General features: G+C 42.2%; 1 protein-coding gene across 1 annotated transcript in view; it reads right to left on the reverse strand.

Moving 5' to 3' along the window:
• Positions 1-18,934, reverse strand: part of PWP2 (PWP2 periodic tryptophan protein homolog (yeast)) — a 45,253-nt gene that overhangs the window by 17,927 nt on the left and 8,392 nt on the right. The window contains exons 3-14 of the mRNA XM_019524027.1: positions 17,314-17,408; positions 16,853-16,952; positions 14,843-14,986; positions 14,154-14,289; positions 13,021-13,247; positions 11,721-11,864; positions 10,324-10,394; positions 8,438-8,574; positions 6,424-6,572; positions 2,883-3,030; positions 1,961-2,111; positions 1,318-1,498 (exon numbers count right to left, since the gene is read on the reverse strand). Of these exons, the coding sequence (XP_019379572.1) occupies positions 1,318-1,498; positions 1,961-2,111; positions 2,883-3,030; positions 6,424-6,572; positions 8,438-8,574; positions 10,324-10,394; positions 11,721-11,864; positions 13,021-13,247; positions 14,154-14,289; positions 14,843-14,986; positions 16,853-16,952; positions 17,314-17,408 (1,683 nt within the window). The remainder of the gene's footprint in view (positions 1-1,317; positions 1,499-1,960; positions 2,112-2,882; positions 3,031-6,423; positions 6,573-8,437; positions 8,575-10,323; positions 10,395-11,720; positions 11,865-13,020; positions 13,248-14,153; positions 14,290-14,842; positions 14,987-16,852; positions 16,953-17,313; positions 17,409-18,934) is intronic.

The raw sequence follows: 18,934 nt of genomic DNA on the forward strand, positions 1-18,934 counted from the left end.
CAGTCAAAGCAGTGGCAGAAGCCACCGGATGAGTGAACGAGCAGTTTCCAGAGAAGCAGCATGCAGCAGCAGGACCCGCCTCCTGCTGGACGAGCCATGGCTCCATCCTGCCCCAGCCCCACACCCTCCCTCACTGTGGGGACCTTGATCTACCCCCCACCCCCTACCACACCCCTTTCCTTCCCCCTCTCCCCTCCCAACGCATCAGACTTGCCAGCCATATGCAGTTTTCCAAGCTACCGGGCAGTACTCCTCACCACCTAGTTGTGCGCATGCATGGGTCATTTATCAGCCAATTTATCAACCATATCAGGCCAATTTCCAACAAAATTTTCTTTATATTGGTGCCAATCTGACATCAGACTGATCTACCAGTGCACCACCTCTACAAAACAATTCTCCCAGGCTTTCCTGAAGGTATAGCCTGCCTTCATTTCAGACAGGCAATTTCACAAGTCCTCCAGGCTTATACCTCCTTTAGGAAAAACCCCCACCTCTGCTTAACTTCCTGTTGGTACCAGGGACTCCCACAAACAGACTCGCTGGATGGGTATGTATTAACATCTGTAAGCAACAAGACAAGCAGGAGACTAGTATCTACTGTAAAAGTTTCTTTCCTTCAGACTTAGCCTGCTGAATTTCAGCAGGCTCAGAAGAGCCAGAAAAGAATGATTAAATGAAGAGTGAACAGCTAATTGGAGGTCACCACAGAAAGAGTATTTTCAAAAAGAGGTAATGCCTCTACTTTTTTTTCTTGGGGGGGGGGGGGAAGGAAGGAGGAGAGGAAGAGGGGAGAAGAAAAAGGATATGTGAAAAAAGGATTCTCAGCTCAGGTTTTCCAATAACCAAATATGCTCACTGCTTTTTAAAAAACTGATTACCTCAATAGGATATCACAAATTATATATTCTAAAAGAACAATTTTCTATTTATCAGTTGCTTACAGGACCATAATTGTAAAAAGGTGTTACTGTTGACCAAGAAATGATGTACAGAATAGCATAAAAGCTTCAGTGCGATATAAATGAATCAAGGTCATCACCAATGACAAAATATAGACACTCAGGATTTATGAGTGAAAGTGACCTACTGTGAAGGTGCCAGGGAAAGAGAAAGGTTTGGAACTAAAGTACCACTTGCCAAGTCAGAAGACACCAAATTTCATAATCAAAATATTTAAGTGACAGTTAAATTCTGAAACCATCATAAAAAACTGAAGAGTCAGGAAAACATCATACAAAAGGAAAAAAATGAGTATAATAGAAACAAGGGAGTATAGTCAATCTCTTGTCATTGTCACAAGACTATTTTACATACTTTCCCTTAGCAGCTTGCTTGGCTGTTATTTTATCCAACTCTTTTCTTCCCATTTGAAGGTCATGTCTTCCCTCAATTGAGCCAGTCTGCACTGCATTTTCAGGATCCCAGAAAGTTATTTGTCCATCCAGGGCTGCAACCGCAAGCTCCTTGCCATCAGGTCGGAAAGCAACAGCAAGCACTGCAGAAAATTTGGTCAATGAATAAAAAAAGTAGCCACACCTTACTTTAAAACCTCTTTGTGTAACACTTTTGTCTAGATTCTCAGAAACAAGATTTAAAAGGATGAGGTAAATAGAATTTTTTTGGACAAAATGTAATGTTAAACTGACTATAACCTTATATTTTGGGTAGTTAGTACCAAAAGCTTATTGTGCTGCTGAATGTTTCCAGATTGTATGAAAGAGCAAGAATGAAAACTGCAGCTTGTAATAAGTAAATAAAATTCTAACTGACCAACGGCATCAAATACAAACATTTACAGAACATCTTTGAAAGAGCAGAACCAATCCTGCCTAGTGCAGGGGGGCTGGACCCAATGATCTTGCAAGGTCCCTTCCAGCCCCTGACAATCTATGAATTTATGAAATTCGTATCTGGCTGCCTCCAAATGATAAGTTACATAACATGAAATTAAGTTTACCATCTGAGTTCAGTGTTAGGGTCTCCTTGGTTCTCCAGCTGTCAAACATATCCCATAATCTGACTGTTTTATCCCAAGAAGCACTAGCTAGGATACTCTTCATTGGGTTAAAACAAAGACTGCTGATGGGGCCTTCATGACCACAGATGACCTAATGGATGTAGAAAAGATAATAAGGAAATACTTATGTGAAACTGAGTTCAACATATAATTCTGTAGCAAAACTGTAAGTATGTCCACTGGGCCCCATCCCTCCTACATTTAGTTCTTCTCAACAGATGGAATGCAGATGTGTACCAAGATATCAGTTGCATATTGGATTGCCACCAATAAAAGGAAAATTAACATCATCAGCTTTTTTTGGCCAGTCTAGCTGATAATGTTCACTGATAAATATAATATGCCTTCTGACTCAGGCCCCTGGATGTCGTGCACATGTGCGCAGCTGTATGCATACACGTGGCAAGGAACACAGTTGAGCATCATGGAGAGCAGTGCCCTGCAGGTAAGTCTTTGGAGGGAAAGGGGTGTGGTGGATGGAGGAGGTGCAGACTGAGAGAGTGGAGCAGGGGGCACTGCCCAGCCAGGGCAGTGAATGGGACCCAGGGCCAGGGCAGGATGGAGTCATGGGTGACTTGTCCAGGTGGTGCAGGGAGGGGGTGGGGGTAGCGCCACACCACTGCATGCACCCCCCAGGGGAGGCATGTGCCCCATCCCCAGATTTGTATGTAGGTCAGATACAGGGTGCTTGCCATAGGCTCAGGGCTCTCTGCACTGCTGCCTTTCCCTTAGGAGCCCCACGTCGGCTGTGCGCCCCCTGCTCACCCACCTTCAGGCACATACAATTTAACCTAGAAGGTACTTAACAAAACATACTGTATGTTAACTGCAAGGATTCAGAAACCAAATCTCAGTCCCTTACATCTAAGAGTCTGCCACTCTGCATTGACCAGATGAAGATTTCAAAAGTGTCCTGAGAACCAGCTGAAACAATCTCGCCACTGGAGTCCACAGCTAAACAAGAGAACTGGGTCAGTCGTGGAGAAGTGAAGGTGCGGAAATTGCGGTATCTATCGTAAGCAATATTAAGAACAATTTTAGAAATGTGTAAGTAATTAAGTCTTCAAGAAAGCATTACAAAAACGAATGTGTTTAACACTTCAATAGTTCGTTTAAAAAAAGGATTTTAACCAAATGCAAGAATTTAAATCTAAAGTACATTTTGAATTGCTACAATATACAAATTAGAAATTAAAACAGGTATGCAATTATGTATTTTTTTGTTCAGCCAGTAGAGTGTGCTGGTCATGACTTTGATACATGAGTCCTGGACTGACTCAGAGACATATACCCGTGCTGCAGAAGCAAGAATTTTTTTGAGGCTGCAACTTTTAACCAATACAATTCACTTTAATGTTTGAGGATGTTTGTTCCATTACATATACTATGTCACTATATGGATAATGGAGTAGTTCCTGGGTGTGTGTATACAACTAATTGCCTTCTATAATGAGATGACTGGTTCTGTGGATGCAGGAAAAGCAGTGGATGTGATATATCTTGACTTTAGCAAGGCTTTTCATATGGTCTCCCACAACATTCTCGCAAACAAGCTAAGGAAGTATGGATTGGATCAATAGATTGTAAGGCGGATAGAAAACTGGCTGGATTATTGGGCTCAGAGGATAGTAATCTATGGCTTGATGTCTAGTTGGTAGCCAGTATAGAGTGAAGTGCCCCAGGGGTTGGTCCTGAGGCCGGGCTTGTTCAATACCTTCCTCAGTGACCTGGAAGATGGGATGGAGTGCACCCTCAGCAAGTTTGCAGATGACATCAAGCTGGGGAGAGTAGTAGATACACTGGCGGGGGGCAGGGCTATGATTCAGAGAGACGAAGATAAACTGGAGGATTGGACCAAAAGAAATCTCACGAGGTTCAACAAGGACGAATGCAAAGTCCTGCACTTGGGACGGAACAGTCCATGCACCAGTACAGGTTTGGGACTGACTGGCTGGGCAGCAGCTCTGCAGAAAAAGACCTGGGGATTACGGTGCACAGTAAGCTGAGTATGAGACAACAGTGTGCCCTTGTTGCCAAGAAGGCTAATGGCATATTGAGCTGCATTGGCAGGTGTGTCGCCAGCAGACGGAGAGAAGTGATTCTTCCCCTTTACTTGGCAGTGATAAGGCCACATCTGGGGTACTGTTCAGTTTTTGTGCCGCCTACTACAGAAAGGGTATAAGACAAAATGGAGAAAGTCCAGTGGAGGGCAACAAAAATGGTTAGGGGATTGGGCACATGACTTTTGAGGAAAGGCTAAGGGAACTGGGTTTCTTTAGTTTGGAGAGGAGAAGACTGAGGGGAGATTTAATAGCAGTCTTCAGCTACCAGAAGGGTGGTTTCAAAGAGGATGGAGCTAGACTGTTCTCAGTGGTGGCAGATGACAGAACAAGGAGCAATGGTCTCAAGTTGCAGCAAGGGAAGTTAAGGTTAGATATCAGACAAACTCCCTCTCCAAGAGGACAGTAAAGTACTAGAATGGGTTACCTAGAGAGGTTGTGGTCAGCCTTGGAGGTTTTTAAGACCTGGTTACACAAAGCCTTGGTTAGAATAATCTAGTTGGGGATAGTCCTGCTTTGAGCAGCAGGTTGGATTAGATGTCTCCCAAGGTCTCTTCCAACCCTAAATTTCTATGATTCTATGATCTTCTGCCTAATGGTCTATACCAGAAATTTTCCTCTTTTGTTAGTTTCCTTTACTGAGCGAGTTAGAGTATATGTTCCTCTACCTAGATATCTTAAATCTCGCAAGCCTGTTCCTCTTACTGAATTTTTGGCCCACAGCAACAGGTATAATGCACAATTCACTGCATACAGAACCCATCTCAGAAGGGGTCTGTGCATATAAAGTAATTTGAGGGACAAGCATGGAGAAGAGCAATCCATAATGGGTAGTGGAAATTCTGTAAGAGGGTCTATTATGCATTATATGAATATGGATCCCTTATAAGGCACATATTCTTATTGCACCAGTCCCCTACATTTAGTGCCCACGCCATTCATTCCTTGATCCTGGGAAGAATGCAAGAGATAGTTTGGTAACACCTAGGTAACTAGAAAATCCTTTTCTTTATATTCAGGGGTTTATGGAAATACAAACTATAGATCATCTAAGCATTAAAAAAACCCTAAGAATTATTTGATTCCAAATGCAGAACACAGATCTAAAAATACATAATGTTCTATCCGAAGGAAAAAAAAGACCAAGGAGGAATTTGATAAGTGGTGAAATATCTGAAGGGTAGCCATACAGACGATGGTAACAGAAAGTTTCTCTATGGCACAAGGAACAAGACAAGAAGGAACTGCTTTGAATTACAAGGAAAACTGACATTGGACATTAGGAAGAACATTCTAACTATAAGGGTAGTTAAGAATTGGAACAGGTTATCTAGAGAGGTTGTGGAATTGCCATCTTTGGAAGTTTATACAGAAGCAGGTTTAGACAAGGATGGTCTTGGAAGAGGGTTGGACTAGATGATTCTCAAGGTCTCCTCCAGGACCTTGCATGCTGGCTGGGTGGCCTGTTCATATTCTCTAAGCCATGGGTAAAATGCAGCCCATAGAGCCATAGGGTATCTGGCCCGCAGGGTTCCCCAGAGACAAGGAAATTTGGCAGCAGCGGTGAGGTGGCAATAAATGCAGCCACCCTCTCCCGCTGCCAAATTTTCAAAACCTAAGCCCTGCACAACAAGTTGGGGCCAGGTCACACCCCATCCCCCCAGCACCATGGCTAGATGAAGCCAGGCCATGTCCCTTCCCCCATGGGGCCAGGCTGGGGCCAGCTAAAACTCCCACCCCACCCCACCCCTGCATGCAGGGCCAGGCCAGATCCCCTCCCCACCCCTCCACAGGGCCAAGTCATGCCCCCTACCAGCACAATGGACTGGGCCATGCCGCCCCCTTCCTCCCTCCAGGAGCTGGGTTGAGGTTGGGACATGCCCCCTTCCCTCTGTGGGATTTAGCCACAATGCCTCCCTCCTCCCAACAAGGTCAGATTGGAGCTGGGATGCCTCCTGTCGCAACTGCCCCATGTCAGATCAGGATCACCAGTTGGATCTGACCTGTGGATGGCTTGGGCACTTCCCATCTGACCCACCAGCCAAAAAAGCTGAGCACCACTATCCTAGATCCCCGCTTCAGCAGTTTTGTCACTTTGTCATAAACTGATAAATTCACCGTCAATCAGCAAAGCAACACTCAGACTTGAACAAATTGGTCTTAAGATCGCTGAGCACTGCAGCAGGCAGCTCTTTAGAGTGTTGGGATGAAAACACAAGATTTAAAAATATGGAGAGCGGGGACAGAGTGCTTGACATTTCGATAACTGTACTATGGCTGAAACCAATGTAATAACCTGCTAGACAAAATTAGGCAGTACAGAGAGTCTTAAAGGGGACATACCTATGAAGGTCAAAGGCTCGCACTGTTCCATCCAGCGAAGCGCTCAAAATAACATAACCAGTAGACGTAAAAGTTACAACAGAGACACTGCTGGTGTGTTCAGTAAATGTGACAAAACAGAAGCCGCTACTGGTGTTCCATACTTTTACCTGCACAAGAAATGGGAAAAACCACTAAAAACCTGTGCGTCATAAATGGGGGGAGACACAGAAGAGGGAGAGAGCATATTGAAACCTTTCTTGTTCACAACAGATTTGTCCAGGTGGATAAAAATCAATGATTAAAAAAATAAAAATACAATAAAATAAATTGATTTTTTATTTAAATCAGGTTTTTTTTATTTAACCATATTTTTAAGATGCTTTTTAAACAATACACTTATAAAAAGGTAATTTTAATTTAAGATATCTTAAAGCTCAAACATATCATCATTGAATGGGGATTATAACTTCTACTTATATACTATTAGAAATAATATATTCATGTAACATTTTTAGAAGTTTTATAAATAGGTCAGAGGCCATGAACTATATTAGGGGCCCAACTTATGGGGTTTCCAGAGGCTCCTCTATAGATTAGTAAAGATTAAAGAAAACCACACTACCCAATGGGACTCAATGCTCAGTCTAGAAGATCCCATTAAGCATCTCTGTGATGCTTAAATTTCAGTTGTCAAACTGTGGATTTGTCTCTCCAGAGATCATAGGCAGACAAGGTTCTTTGGGTAGATGTGATATCTTTTATTTGACCTCTTTTATTAGACCAAGTAAATAGTTAGAAAAAATGTTCTTTGCAAACTTTTGGGCACAAACACCCTTCTTCAGGCATAGGGAGAGTTTGCTGTCTCCAGATATAACATCCTTGTTAACAGCAGTATATGAGATGAGAGACAACAGACCAGATTACCCACCCATCAGCCCTACTGTCGCTCTGCAAGTTTGTGTACACACAGTCAAGCCCTTACCTTTCTCTAAAAGTGCAAAGTTTCAAGAAGTTAAATGAATAACGGATATCAAACAACAAAATGCATTTCTTGCAGAGAACAATTAAATCAAAGCTTTCTGTCCAGTGCTTTAAATCAAATCCACCCTGAGATTTGTCATTTCTTTCAACCAAAAGCCTAGTTCTGCATGCCTTAATCTCAGCCAGAACTCCTAATTCTGTCAGTCAGCATTCCATTAACTGCAAGACTGAGCCTTTCATTTCCAAAGTGAAAAATAAGTGGAGCTGGTCAAGAATTTTTTGCTCACATACCTTGCTAAGGAGCCAGAAGAGTTCTAGGTTCCCCAGAAAATGAATTTTCTGTTGCACAATCATTTTAGCAAAAAATTCCCGACCAGCTCTACTCTGCTTCAAATTTCAGATGGCGGGGGGGGATATTTATTTATATTATATATACACGTTTCTGGACCGTAACTGAAGAAAAGGTAGGGTCCATGAAAATCCAGAAAGTGGTTGTACTCTATAGTTCTAATGTAGAAATCATCCATGACAGACACTTGTTTTTCTTTTAAAAAAGCAAAGAAAATGTTGTTTGGAAATTAAATACTTTTTGTGAAGTTGATGTATTTTATTCTGAGGTAGGTACTTCCCAACTACTGCAAAGGGTTGGCAGATCTTGCAAAGTTTGGGGTAATACCTGTACACCATTAGGCTCCCATAAACATTTATGCATTAATGTAGACAGATGCTAGGGGCATACAACCCCCTCTAACATTTTTTATCCTGTACCTGCAATTGTTCCAAATGCAAATTCCTAGCTGCTAAAACAGGTAGATTAAGGGAAACAATGGAGGCCTCAAAAACATCCCTACGATAACCACTCGAATGATGTACAATTTTGTAGAGAAAAAATTACTTCCAAGACACATTCAAGGGTTCTGAAGATAAAAACAATTTGTGCAATTATACAAAATGTCATTTACAGTAATGGAGCTTTCTACAATGCATTCAGACTTATACTGCTTACTGTGCTCTTGAGATACATAAAATGAGATTTTAATGGCCCACTTACTTTCCCATCATCCCCTCCAGTAACTAAGTATTGTCCATCTGGAGAATATGCCAGCGAGACCATACTGTTGAAATGGCCCTGCTGCTTCAGTACATAAGACTCACTTTGCCATTCCCACACCAGCAGCTGACCCAGACCTGTAAACACAATGAAGAAAGACTGATACAGAATTTTGATTCAGTGACAGGTTTCATCGCGTAAAAACTACTAAACTCATATTTGAGTGCAACATCCTTCCCATTTATAAAAAATATAAGCATGCTCATACAGATAAGCTGTATTACACATACGTGCATTCTGATAAAACACATAGTGGCTCTTTCAAAAATCAAAGCAACAGAGACTTTTTGCAAATACCAGCAATCATTACTTGGCCTAGCATTCTTGCTTCTATCTCAGAACAGTATTGACTGGTCTAATTAGAAGAGTGAGAGGTGCTGATGGGCAGCTAAAAGCAGATAGAGGGGAAAAGTAAAACTAAAATACACTCAGCTTCAATTGTGCATTTTTTATGTGAACAGATGTTCTTTAAATCTCACCATTTTTGAATGAAGCAAGGTTATGCCTAAACAATAATGAAAAAGAACTAATGTTTATCTACCTTATTTTTAAGTAATCAAAGCAGCCACTTCACTTCTGGAATACCTAGGGGCATCCCGTGGTGTTCACCCTTCACTCCAAAGATGTATTCTAAAGATACCATTATTTTTGAGGGAGGCAGGGTCCAGCTTACATGGCAACTAGTTATGGATCAGCCCTGCCACCCAGATTTGGAAGAGGGTTGTTGGTATGTTCATTCACCTGCAACTTGTTTGAAAAATTGTACTACATGGCAGAGAGAAACATTTTATTAGCATGGAGAGGGAAAGGAGAGACTGTCCAGAAAGAAACAAACACTAAGACTATTGCCACTGCAATACAAACTTTCTTGCCAAACAGCTAAGTCACAAGGATGGTTTTACAAGTAAACAGGACTGGACTGAGACGGAAGCCTTACATCTACATTGCACAATGCAGCACTATGTAAAGATACCAATGTCAGCTCCAAACAACCTGGTGGTATGAGATGAAACGTAATGCGGTGCAGCCCAATATACTGGGCTGGATCCTGGAACCAATTAGACCAAAAAGAGTGCTGATGCAACAGTTATACTGCTTCCAGCTCCAAACTTAACTCACATCTCTCCAACATGGCTCTGCATTATACTGTGTACACATACATTGAAAAATCTAGCTTCTGTTCCACGTTCTGCCACAGCCTTCACTTCTGACTTGAATCTAATGACTGTATTACTCTATATCAGGGGTGGCCAATCTGAGACTCTGGAGGCACACGCAACTCTTCAGAAGTTGATACGCATCTCCTTGGATCTTTGCACAAGCACACGGTGACTAGCTTCCATTTGAAATCAACCCACATTTCTTGGAGTAGCAGGAATTAAACAGTTACCATCAGTGAAGCTGCAAGGCAGCATACATATTTCTCATGCCTGTAACTTAAAATTACTATTTTTTTGAGGAGATTTCATACAACACAAAAAAATAACATTCCTGATTTAACCCATGGCAGATGGAGTGATATTTGGAAGCTGGTCACCATGTACTTGTGCAAAGATCCAAGGCAACACACTAACTTCTGAAAAGCCGCACGTGGCTCTGGAGCCACAGGTTGGCCAACCCTGCTCTGTATCATAAGACTTTTATACAAGCAAATTTGTTAATAGGCACAAAAAGCTGAGAGACTATGATAAGTCAACAACAACAAAACTTAAGTGTACCAGGGCTAGCTGAGACAAAGGAGAATACACACCTGCATACATGCAACTTGTTTGTCTGAAAACAGTTCTAAGTCCTATCACTCACATACTTCAACTCAGTTCACACACCTGAACATCCAAAGGCAATCCAGTCACCAGTGCAGTTGACAGAAATAGATGCAATCCTCTGGTCTGAAATACTAAGAAGAAAATGTCAAGAAATACACAAAAGTGTTGAGAGTGCAGAATTAAGGAATAATTTAAAATTCAAAAATTGTGTTTTAATTGCCTATATTCAAACATATCCTTTAATTTGTATGCTTTCTATAGTCCTGTAAAAATCAAGGTTATGAACACATTTCATTCTTTCATGACAATAAGGACATAAAAATGGCCCTACCAGGAAAACAGTGATTTGCTTTGTTATAAATGGAAATTCTCCATTTACTTTTTGTATATCACCTCTTACAGTTACTACAATACAATATGTAATGCAATTACCACAAAATTAGGCATAACTATCTATAATACCAAGAAAGTATGTATCATTTTTGAGGTTGTTGGTGTAAGGACATAGGCCTAAGGACACAGGCAGACAAGGTTCTTTGGGTCAATGCGATATCTTTTATTAGACCAATTAAATAGTTGAAAAAATTGTTCTTTGCAAGCTTTTGGGTACAACCACCCTTCTTCAGGCACAGGGAGAGTTAATTGTTGCTGTCTGTGCTTTCCTCAGTGGAATGTAAGCCATTATGCAAAATCCAGGTCTGTTAAAATGCAAACGCGTAGCTGTGAGGATCAAAGGCCCTATGAGACAATGGGTGAGAGACAGGTGAGGGAGGTGTTGGGTGGTGATAGTTTGTGGCTGGTAAAATGCAGACAGGTTACCTGGGCTAATCAGATGGCAGGCAAGGTACAGGTTTCACAGATATTAGGGCTAGAAGAGACCGTGGGAGATCATCAGGTCCAGCCCCCTGTCCAGGGGGCAGAAAGTCAGGCTGGGTCAGATCACCCCAACAACATAAGCATCCAAGCATTTCTTAAAGGTATTAAAGTTTGCAAAGAACAATTTTTCCAACTATTTAGTTGGTCTAATAAAAGGTATCACATTTACCCAGAGAACCTTGTCTGCCATTTTTGAAGCACTTTACAAATACTATTTATTCCTACTGTTTTGGGGTAAACACTTTTGTAATCTCATTTTACACAGAGAAACTAAAACAGGAGGTGAGCGACACGCTCAAAGCCATAAAGGGAGTTTGTCACAGGTGGGATTAGAAGTTGGGAGTTCCTTGCTAAGATCATGCCCCTCTTTAATAAGAACAATGTAATGGAGTTAAACAATATTATTAATTGGTCAGAGATCAATGCTCCTCTTGAATCACAATGCTTTTGCAACCCCAGCTAATGCCAAAAATGCACTTACAATATCCAGTAGATGCTCATGCTGAAGACTTTCATGCCTTGACATTTCTTCCTCAGCATTACACACAAGAACAGACTGAGGCTTACTCAATTAAACTAACCTTAAGGAGTGGATCAAGTTGAACTCTGGAAGGTCGTGGAGATGAAAAACTCCAGAAGCAAATCCAGTGACAAGGAGGTGTATTTTTTTGTGATAAGCTGCAGATGTTAATTTATTAAAATCTCCCTCTTTGTTGAAAAAATACCTATGTATCAAAGAAAATGCACAGAAGTTGAGAAGAGACAACTGTGTTACTGAAATGACAGTTTTGTCAGGCAAGTGTTTCAGACGTAACAACATAATAATTCAAGCTAAAACAGCAGTTCTGCAGCCTGTTTAACATTTGCATTTCTCCTTATTCCATTAGCTGAACTGCTAAGCCTTTTCTTCCTCCTGACACATATGCAGCTTCTAATAAATTAGGTTAACATGGCAGTTGTAAATTATGAGAGCACACAGTAAAAGGCACTTAAGGTTATCCTCAGAGGAATTATATTGTGGATTTCCCTCTGGTTGCCTAATGCTAACAATTGTGGTTTCTATAAATTAAGTGGTTACCCTTGCATTTAGAATCGCCTTCCAGAATTAATAATTGAATCATTAAAATTATATATACACCGTGCTTCTGGAGTTGAGATTTCTCTTTGCAGCTACGGTGTTCATATATTTGACTCCACTCTCAGTTAGATATGCATTTGAACAATATCCAACAATTGCATATTTCAAGCAAAGTTCCCTTACATAAAAGGACTCTGCATTCCAGACTGCAGTACACACTACAAAAGGTCTCCTTTGAAAACAGAGAAATAAGAAAGGAGCTCCTTCAGGGAAAAAAAAATTAAAAAAATCACCCAATATTCTGATGTCATCTTAAAGGATGCACATTTTCAACATACATTGTTATCACTTTTAAAGCCAAAATGTAATATTTTGAGATCAACCCACATTTCTTGGAGTAGCAGGAACTAAATAACCACCAGTGAAGCTGCAAGATGGCATACATATTTCTTATACCTGTAACTTGAAATTACTATTTTTTAGGAGATTTCATACCAACATAAAAAAACAACATCCCTGATTTAATCCATGTCAGATGAAGAGTGATATTCTAAGCATTAAATCACCAATTTCATCATTCTCAAGATGAAGTCATGACCAAAGGTGCTCTATTAAGGACAGTCAAAAGAGGGCTTTAATGGCTGGCATCCAGAACACCTGAAACCTGGGTAGGGTTGTACATTAGCTTCAGATAAGACTGTGTAAAATGTGAAAAATGAAGAAGGTGAAATAAACAAAGAGCACATTATAGTGAATGCCTGTTATACCCTTTTTACCTTCAGAAAAAAAACAACAATACTCACTTAGCAACACGTGAATATTTCACTTTCTCTCTGTTCTCTTGTTTATTTGTACTGGCTTTTCCATGGATCTCCTCTCCCTTACACTGTTCAGCAAAATCATTATCCAAGTCTATTGTTGATTTGTTCTTGTCCTTGGCTGTGTCTTTAGGAGGCCTAGGCTTCAGACCATCCAGACCTGTATCACACTGCCACACGCAGAGCGCCCCATCCTGACTAACTGTGTATATCTGGAGTAAAAATACACATGCACCTGTTATGAACATCATATTATACAAGCAATTCATAACCTGCTGAATTAAACTATATTGAACTGTTATAGAACTGCATTCAGGAATGCCACTGCATACTCCTTCATTAAGATTGCAGCTAGCTTCTACTACAAAAGCATAATTCGAGTGTCTCTAACTTTCTCTTGGAAAACTCTTTTAGCTTGAAAATGACAAGCTTTACTTGGAAGAGAAAAAATTACTGCAAACCTTGAAATTTCGACATGAAATTTCCTTGAGTCCTTCTAGCTCAAAAACAGCTTGCTTTCTTATAAATATAGTTTCAAACAACATCCAGTGAAAACACATTATAATTAGGCAAAAATAGTAGTCCCCTAAACCAGGGGTGGCCAACCTGTGGCACAGGCAGCCTCTGTGCCCACCACACCGTAGACTGAGCAAGTGACAGGCAACACAATGCAGAAAGGGTAAGGAGCAGAAAGCAAAGCATCAGATAAGGCAGGAAGCACAGGAAAGGGAGCAAAAAGAAGAGCAGCAGCTTGGTCAGGGAGCACAGGGCATACAGCAAAAAGCTGAAGAGCACCTTATTTATGGGAAAAGGATCCAAGTAGCTCTAGGGGAAGGTGCAAGACTAATTTGTGGGACACCTGCCAAAACAGTTGGACCCCCACTGTCCTAACCACTGTAATTTGTACTTTGCTTAAGCCATCTGATACTTTACAAAGCAACAGGAAATAAATGTGCATTAGCAACTAAAGAGACAAGCAGGTTTTTCTACCTCTAATTTCCATGAACATATTATTTCAAATCCAGGACAAAAAATTAGTCAGAGTGGTTATTTATGGATAAAAAATGCTACCTCAATTTTAGTAAGTATAATAAAAAGTCGTATTGTGATTTACATACATTTAGACTATTCTCTTCAAAAAAGCAGCCTACAATTGCATCCTTGTGCCCTCCCAGCGAGTAATAGATCAGGTTAGCCCATCGCTCAGCTCCGAACACCCATGTTGACATGTCTTTACTCCCTACTGCAAAACACCTACAAAAAAAGAGAAAAGGCGGTCCAGATTAGAACACAGGCTTTCAACATTTTCATTGCACAGACCGCATTTGAACACCAATGGAGACAACTCAACATATAATTCATACTAGACAGATGCCCACACTACAAATGGTAGGCTTGACAGAGATACTAAGGATCAAATAGGTATGAAGCAGCTTTGTTTGTACTCCTAGATGTTCTCTTTAGGGGCCAACCCACATATTTTAAGGAAGGTTTTAGTGTTTGCTGCCCAAGATGTATGTTACATAGATATATATTTGGGCAGCTAAAAAAAAGAACAAACCATGACATTTTGCTTAAAGAAGAAAAAAAATGGAGAAATCAAAGAAACTTTTCAAAGAACATGAAAGTGCTGAAGCCTAGAAACTGGACTACAGCATGAATAGAAACACAAATGAATTTTTTACTGAAACAAATCTCACATTCCAGCATATACCCTTGATTACAACAAACACAAAATGAACCATATAAAACGCACTGGGTATAACAGATAGGAACACAAGTGTCATCAACCTCTATAACAACTTACTTGGAATCATCAGTCCAGTCAATGCATGTTGTTTCATCATATGGACCATAGTACGTTTTGTCCAAAACAAAGGCATTAAATTCTCGCTTCCTCCCAGGAGCATGGTACATAAGAGCAACATTGTCTTTTGTGATCACAAATTTCCTATTATACAAAAAACAGAGTAAAATTACAAACAAAACTGCAGAATCAGACAGTCCTTCACTGCCAGGAATAAGACAATGAAAAAAGAAATAAGTGTTTATTGTGATAAGATGACATTAACATGTTAATGTTGCAATGGTAAAAAAAAAAAAGTTTCGAATTTAAAATCACTTGCAAATATAGTGTCCTATGCTCCTACAAATACACATACAAATAGTTTATGGCAGGGGTGTCAAACTTACGGCCCACAGAACTGTCATATGGTCCACAAAGCTGGTAGAGGGGCCAGGAATTCAGGGGCAGAGCCTGCTGTCAAAATCAGGACAGCTTACCCAGATCTGGCCTGTGAGAAGCCCCACTGTCCAGATCCAGCCCAAGCAGTGGGTTCAGTCTGACATCCTTGGGTTACTGTATTACTCCCAGGAAGAAAAAATCTTTACTATAATCAATTATGGTTGCTCAAGGGAAACATCCATGCACCCACATGCTAAAAGGGAAGATATCTGATCTGGAAGATCAGATGGAGTGCACCCTCAGCAAGTTTGTGGATAACACCAGCCTGGGTGGGAGTAGTAGATATGCTAGGCGGTAGGGCTAGGATAGAGAGAGACCTAGACAAATTGCAGGATTGGACAAAAAGAAATTTCATGAAGTTCAAAAAGAACAAGTGCAAAGTCCTGCACTTAGGGTAGAACAATCCCACACACCAACCAGTACAGGCATCCACAATAGGAGACATATAGTTTAGGGACTGATCAGCTAAGCAGGAGCTCTGCAGAAAAGGATCTGGGGGTTACAGTGAAGAAGCTGAACATGATGAGCCAACAGTGTCCCCTGGTTGTGAGGAAGGCTAACAGCATACTGGGTTTCAGTAGTATGAGTGTTGTCAGCAGACTGAAGGAAGTGATTCTCCCCTTCTGTTAGGCACTAGTAAGGCCACATGTGGAGTACTGTGTCTAGTTTCAGGTCCCCTACTACAGAAGGATGTGGACAGATTGAAGAGAGTCCAGTACAGAGCAACAAAAATGGTGAGGGGGCTGGGGCAACTGGGCTTATTCAGTATGGAGTACAGAAGACTGAGGGGGGATTTGATAGCAGCCTTTAAATACCTGAAGGCTGGTTACAAAGAAGGTGGAGCTAGACTGTTCTTAGTGGTGGCAGATGACAGGAGGAACAATGGTTTCAAGTTGCAGCAAAGGAAGTTTAGGTTGGATATTTGGAAAAAAACTCTCACTGGGAAGATGATAAAGCACTGGAACAGGCTACCCAGAGAGACTGCATAATCTCCATCCTTAGATGTTTTTAAGACTTGAATAGACAAAGGCTTGTCTGGGATGATCTAGTTGGTGATGGTCTTGCTTTGAGTAGGGGGTTGTACTAGATGACCTGTTGAGGGTCCCTTCCAACCCTAATTTTTTTTTATGATTCTATGATTTAAATTGTTAAGATGCTCTTTTTCAAAGTATTTTTCAAAGGCTCCATCTGTCTAGCCATCATTCCCCATACCTCCATCATCCATCCCAATCCTAGAATTCTATAGAAATTAAGAGTCAAGATTGTAAAGTAACAGTGTGTCCATGTCTGTTAGACACCTGTGCATTATGGAATAGCATGAAACATGATAGGAAGTCAGGGTTAAGTTTCTAACACATAGCCCCACCAGACAAGTGTACTGAGAAAGAGAATGGTAAGAAACTGCAACATGCTGCCTCATACACACTCACGTCTACAGAAACTGGTCCTGATCCAGCTTATGCATTCACTGGGTACCCTTCACACAACAGATTGTCATCAGTTCCTTTTGGGTCTGTTTACATTAATTAGAGCCTGTTTTAGATTCTTCTTTTTAAATGTGGTCCTACTTACTTGCCATCAGGAGAGAAGCAGACGCTATGCACTGGCTTCTGAAAGTGGAACTGATGTATTACTGACCTCGTGATTAAGCTGACAAGCAGAGCAGCTCCCTCTGTAAGGAAGAAAGGAAGGGCTGAAAAATGACTTGCAGCAGAAGCCACAGACAACAGACAATTTTTTTTTCCCCAAACCAAGGGCTTTGGTAATCCTTTTCATAAAACAGCCAAAACTGCAACATCCCAACATGAAGATGAACAAGATGCAAGCAGCTCTGGCCTGCTTCAGAAGCTCTGAAAGAGACCTTGATGCTTGCAGAAGTGAAGTTTCATCCCACCGCCGCTTGTTTGCACTGGGCCAAGCTTTTGCCTACCTAATAGTGCAGGTGTTCCCTACAGCCTGTGTTGCCATTATACTCCTGAAAGAACAACACCCCTCCCCCATACAATCCATCACCCCCCTACCCCTGCAAATACCTTCATCAACAAGTATGGCAAGGCTTCCATCTGGAGATAGCCCCACACACGTCACGTTGAGCCGTGTTGCCACAGGGAACGTTTCTGACTTGTTGCTGGAGGAAGAAGGCAGACCAAACCATGTCAGGCACCTGATAGAACTGGGGGCACCACGATTTTGCCCCACCCCAGCCGCTGACTTCCCATGGCCCAGGGGGGAGGATGAAGGGAAAAGGAGAAGGGCCGCAATCCCCCCACAGGGCCACAGCTAGGCAGTTGGTTACTGAGGCAAGGGAAAAGCTCGAGGCCAGATCCCAAAGCAGCCAGCCCACCTGCCTAGGGCAGTCTTCCCTATCTGGCCTGCCACAACTTGGTTGTTAACTTGCTCTCTTAAGTGGGAGGCTGCCCATATTTTATCCCAACGCCAGGGGTCTACCAGTGGCTCTGAACCTTCCCTACACAGCAGCCTATGCTGTATATAGTTTCATAGTTGGTAGGGTCAGAAGGGACCTGAGCAGTTCAAGTCTGACCCCCTGCCATGGGCAGGAAAGAATGCTGAGGTCAAACGACCCTAGCTAGGTGGTTATCTACCCTCCTTTTGAAGACCCCCAAGACAGGAGCGAGCACCACTTCCTTTGGAAGTTGGTTCCAGATCCTAGCTACCCTGACTGTGAAGTACCACCTCCTGATATCTAGCCTGAATCTACTCTCAGTCAACTTATGGCCATTATTCCTTGTTACTCCCGGTCGTGCTTGGGGGAACAAGGACTCTCCCATTGCCTGCTGGTCCCCCTTGGCCAGTTTATAGATAGCCACCAGATCCCCCCTCAGCCTTCTCTTGTGAAGGCTGAACAGGTTCAGGTTCCATAGCCTGCCCTTGTAGGGCCTGCCTTGCTGCCCCTGACCATGCGAGTGGCCCTCCTCTGGACCCTCTCGATGCTGACCAAATCCCTCCTGAAGTGCAGTGCCCAGAACTGGACACAGTACTCCTGCGGCCTGACCAATGTCACATAGAATGGGGAGGATCACCTCCTTGGATCTGCTCGTGATGCATCTGTGGATGCATGACAAGGTGCGGTTAGCCTTCCTGACCACGTCCTCACATTGGCGGCCCATGATCCTTTTCTGCCTCTGCACTGATGAGAAGGGAGCTCCCCAGCCTATAGGTATGCTGCTGGTTCTTACTCCCAAGGTGCAGCACCTTGTACTTGTCAGTATTGAAACCCATCCTGTTCTCATCTGCCCACCGCTGTAACCTGTCCAGATCTAGTTGCAGCCTGTCCCTCTCCTCCAGCGTGCCCACTTCTTCCCACATCTTAGTGTCATCCATGAATTTGAACGAGGTACTTTTCACCCCCTCGTCCAAGTCGCTGATGAAGATGTTGAACAGTGCAGGCCCGACGACTGAGACCTGCAGAACTCCACTGCCCATATCCCTTCAGGTCGAAAATGACCCGTCTGCCACCAGTCTCTGCAGATAGCATCCAGATGATGATTACTTCCCCCCAGCCTGAGGCTGGGCAAATTCAGTCCATAATTGGGCTCCGTTCACTCTCACACTCACTCCATACCCCCTCTCACAGGAGGCCTCTTGCATACCACCCATCCTGGGCTACATTCCACTGCCCTAGTTCCTCTATCA

The sequence above is a fragment of the Gavialis gangeticus genome, unplaced genomic scaffold (genome assembly GCF_001723915.1).
Source record: "Gavialis gangeticus isolate Ggan-Ray unplaced genomic scaffold, GavGan_comp1, whole genome shotgun sequence".
NCBI lineage: Eukaryota > Metazoa > Chordata > Crocodylia > Gavialidae > Gavialis > Gavialis gangeticus.